This window comes from Chrysochloris asiatica, unplaced genomic scaffold, assembly GCF_000296735.1.
Source record: "Chrysochloris asiatica unplaced genomic scaffold, ChrAsi1.0 scaffold00003, whole genome shotgun sequence".
NCBI lineage: Eukaryota > Metazoa > Chordata > Mammalia > Afrosoricida > Chrysochloridae > Chrysochloris > Chrysochloris asiatica.
Window position 1 is genome coordinate 29284772 of NW_006408521.1, and position 2584 is coordinate 29287355.

At 40.0% G+C, this 2584-nt stretch overlaps 1 protein-coding gene across 1 annotated transcript in view; it reads left to right on the forward strand.

Annotated features, from left to right (window-relative positions):
- The window catches only part of LOC102831009 (NEDD8-conjugating enzyme UBE2F-like), a 14327-nt gene extending 12345 nt beyond the window's left edge, over positions 1-1982 (forward strand). Inside the window, exon 3 of the mRNA XM_006831473.1 lies at positions 1871-1982. Within this exon, the coding sequence (XP_006831536.1) occupies positions 1871-1982 (112 nt within the window). The remainder of the gene's footprint in view (positions 1-1870) is intronic.
- The last annotated feature ends 602 nt before the right edge of the window (positions 1983-2584 follow it).

Here is a 2584-nt window from a genome sequence, read left to right on the forward strand (position 1 = left end):
TACCAGCCAAGAGACAGAGAGTAGCAGAATGGATAAGAAAACAAGATCCTTCAATATGCTGTCTACAAGAGACACACCTTACACAAAAAGAAAAAATAGATTAAAAATCAAAGAATGAGGGAAAGTATATCAAGCGAACAGCAATAAAAAACAAGCAGGAGTAGCAATATTAATTTCTCACAAAATGGACTTTAAGGCAAAAACCATCATAAGAGATAAAGGACATTACCTCATGATTAAAATGTCATTTGAACAAGAGGACATTGCCATAATATCTAGTTTCCCAATCAAAGAGTTTCAAAATACATATCAAACTCAAATAGAATTGAAGAAAGAAACAACTCTACAAAATTTTAAGATTTTAATACACCACTTTAGTTGAAGTACAGAGCAACTAGAAAAAAAAATCAACAAAGACAGAAGAACTAAACAACACAATCAACCAACTTGACCTCATAGGCTTATACAGAAAACTCAACCCAGCAGCATGATACACATTCTTTTTCAGTGCACATGGAGCATTCTCCAGAATAGGCCACAAAGCAAGCCACAATAAATTTTAAAACACTGAAATTCTACCAAGTATTTTTTCAGAACACAATACTATAAAATTAGAAATCAACAATTAGAAGATCAAAGGGGGGAAATCAAATATATGGAAATTGAATAACACCCTACTTAAAAGCTATTGGGTAATAGATCAAATAAAAACTGAAAAATTTAAATTCCATGAATCAAGTGTGAACCAAAATACAACTTACCAAAACCTTTGAGACACAGCAAAAGCAGTGCTTACAGGGCAATTTATGGCAATAAATGCACACATCCAAAAAGAAGAAAGAACCAAACCAACACATTAGTGCAACAGCTCCAAAAATTAGAAAAAGAGTAGCAAAGTAAACCTACAGTCATCAAAAGAAAATAAATAATAAACATTAGCACAGAGATAAATGAAACAAAAAATAGAGAAACAATAGAATTAACAAGGCAAGAAATTAATTATTTGAACTGATTAATAAAAGTGACAAAAGAAAGGGAAGATGCAAATAACATGCATAAGAAACAATATGGGGGATGTCACAACAGAGCCAATGGAAATTTAAAAGGATAACAGAATACTATGAAGAACTGTACTCTAGCAAATTTGAAAATCTAAAAGAAATGGATAAATTTATAGAAAAACACAACCAACTGAAACTAACACAGAATGAAGTGGAAAACTTAAAGAGAGCTATAATAAAAGAAGACATTGTAGATTCTGGTTCGGTCTACAGCAAGGGCAGCCAAGTAGGGAAAGCTCCAGTGAGAACAGAGGGGGATCTCACAAAGGGAATGTTCATATACCAGACCCACGGCTTTCGAACTATCATAAGAGCTAGTATTTTGGTCTCCCAAACTCTCATTTTTGAGAAATCACACTGCTAAGCAAAAAAAACAGGCTTTTGGGGACTCTCGCCAGTGGGACGTGGGTTTCTCTGGCGACCACAGAGTTTAGTGGGTGGGGCTAAGGCCAGCCCATTCGGAAAACAGTGTTTCCAGAAGGAAGAAAGAAAAAAAAGGGGGTGAACAAACAAAGCCACAAGAAGCGACGTAACTATCTCCCCCAAAATCTCCCAGCCCTGGCTTAAGATCTCAGTGTGATCAACAGTCAGGACTGTTTACCCACCGCACAAAAAGAAAGAGAGAGAGAGGAGGTGATGTTTTGGGACTCTCACCCACGTGAAGGTGGGTCATACCTGTGACTGCCCGATTGGAAAGCAGCGTTTCTAGCAGGAAGGAAAAAAAAGGGGGGGTGGGGGAACCAGAACAAACAAAGCCGCAAGAAGCTACATAACTATCTTCCCACAAAATCTCCCTGCCCTGGTTTAAGATCCCAGCGAGATCATCAGGCAGGACAGTTTGACAGTTTACCCACAGCACAGAGAGAGGGAGAGAGCGGGCGACTTGTGCCATCATCGGCTGTCCCAAATCTGAAGCCCTGAATCTAGGCTGCCCTGCCCCAACTCCCAAATAGCAACAGGCATCTTCCAGATACTCTTCTGGTGGAACAGGGAAAAGATTAAAAACTCCAGCTACTTGCTGGGTAGGACAAACTCAAGACAACCTGTAAAATCCCAACAGAACAGGTCTCAACCATCCCAAGACTGACACTGAGCATAGGCAGAAAACTGACAACCAGAGACAAAAATAGCGGTAGAACTTTGTCCCATTAACTCCCCAATATACATCTGGTCTCCTATACGGCAGTGGCTAGAGGAGAGACCTGAAAGAGGGGTTACTCCCACCCCTGCCGGAGGCTTCTATTTGCACACACACTGATGGTGTAGCACGAAAAAGTTAACCAAAGCCACATCTCTGCTCCAAAGTGGTGATTTCTGTCCATACATTTATATTACCTCTGCTTTTGGTCCTTTTGATCACACATCTTTCTGTGGGAGCTTTTCCTCCCTACATCACCTAAGAAGAAACAGCAGTCGTGGCCATATAGCCAACCTATAAGCATACACCATAATACTCCACCACTAAGGAGCTCTGGTAGCGTAGTGGTTACGAATCGGGCTGCGAACCTTAAGGTCAGCGGTTC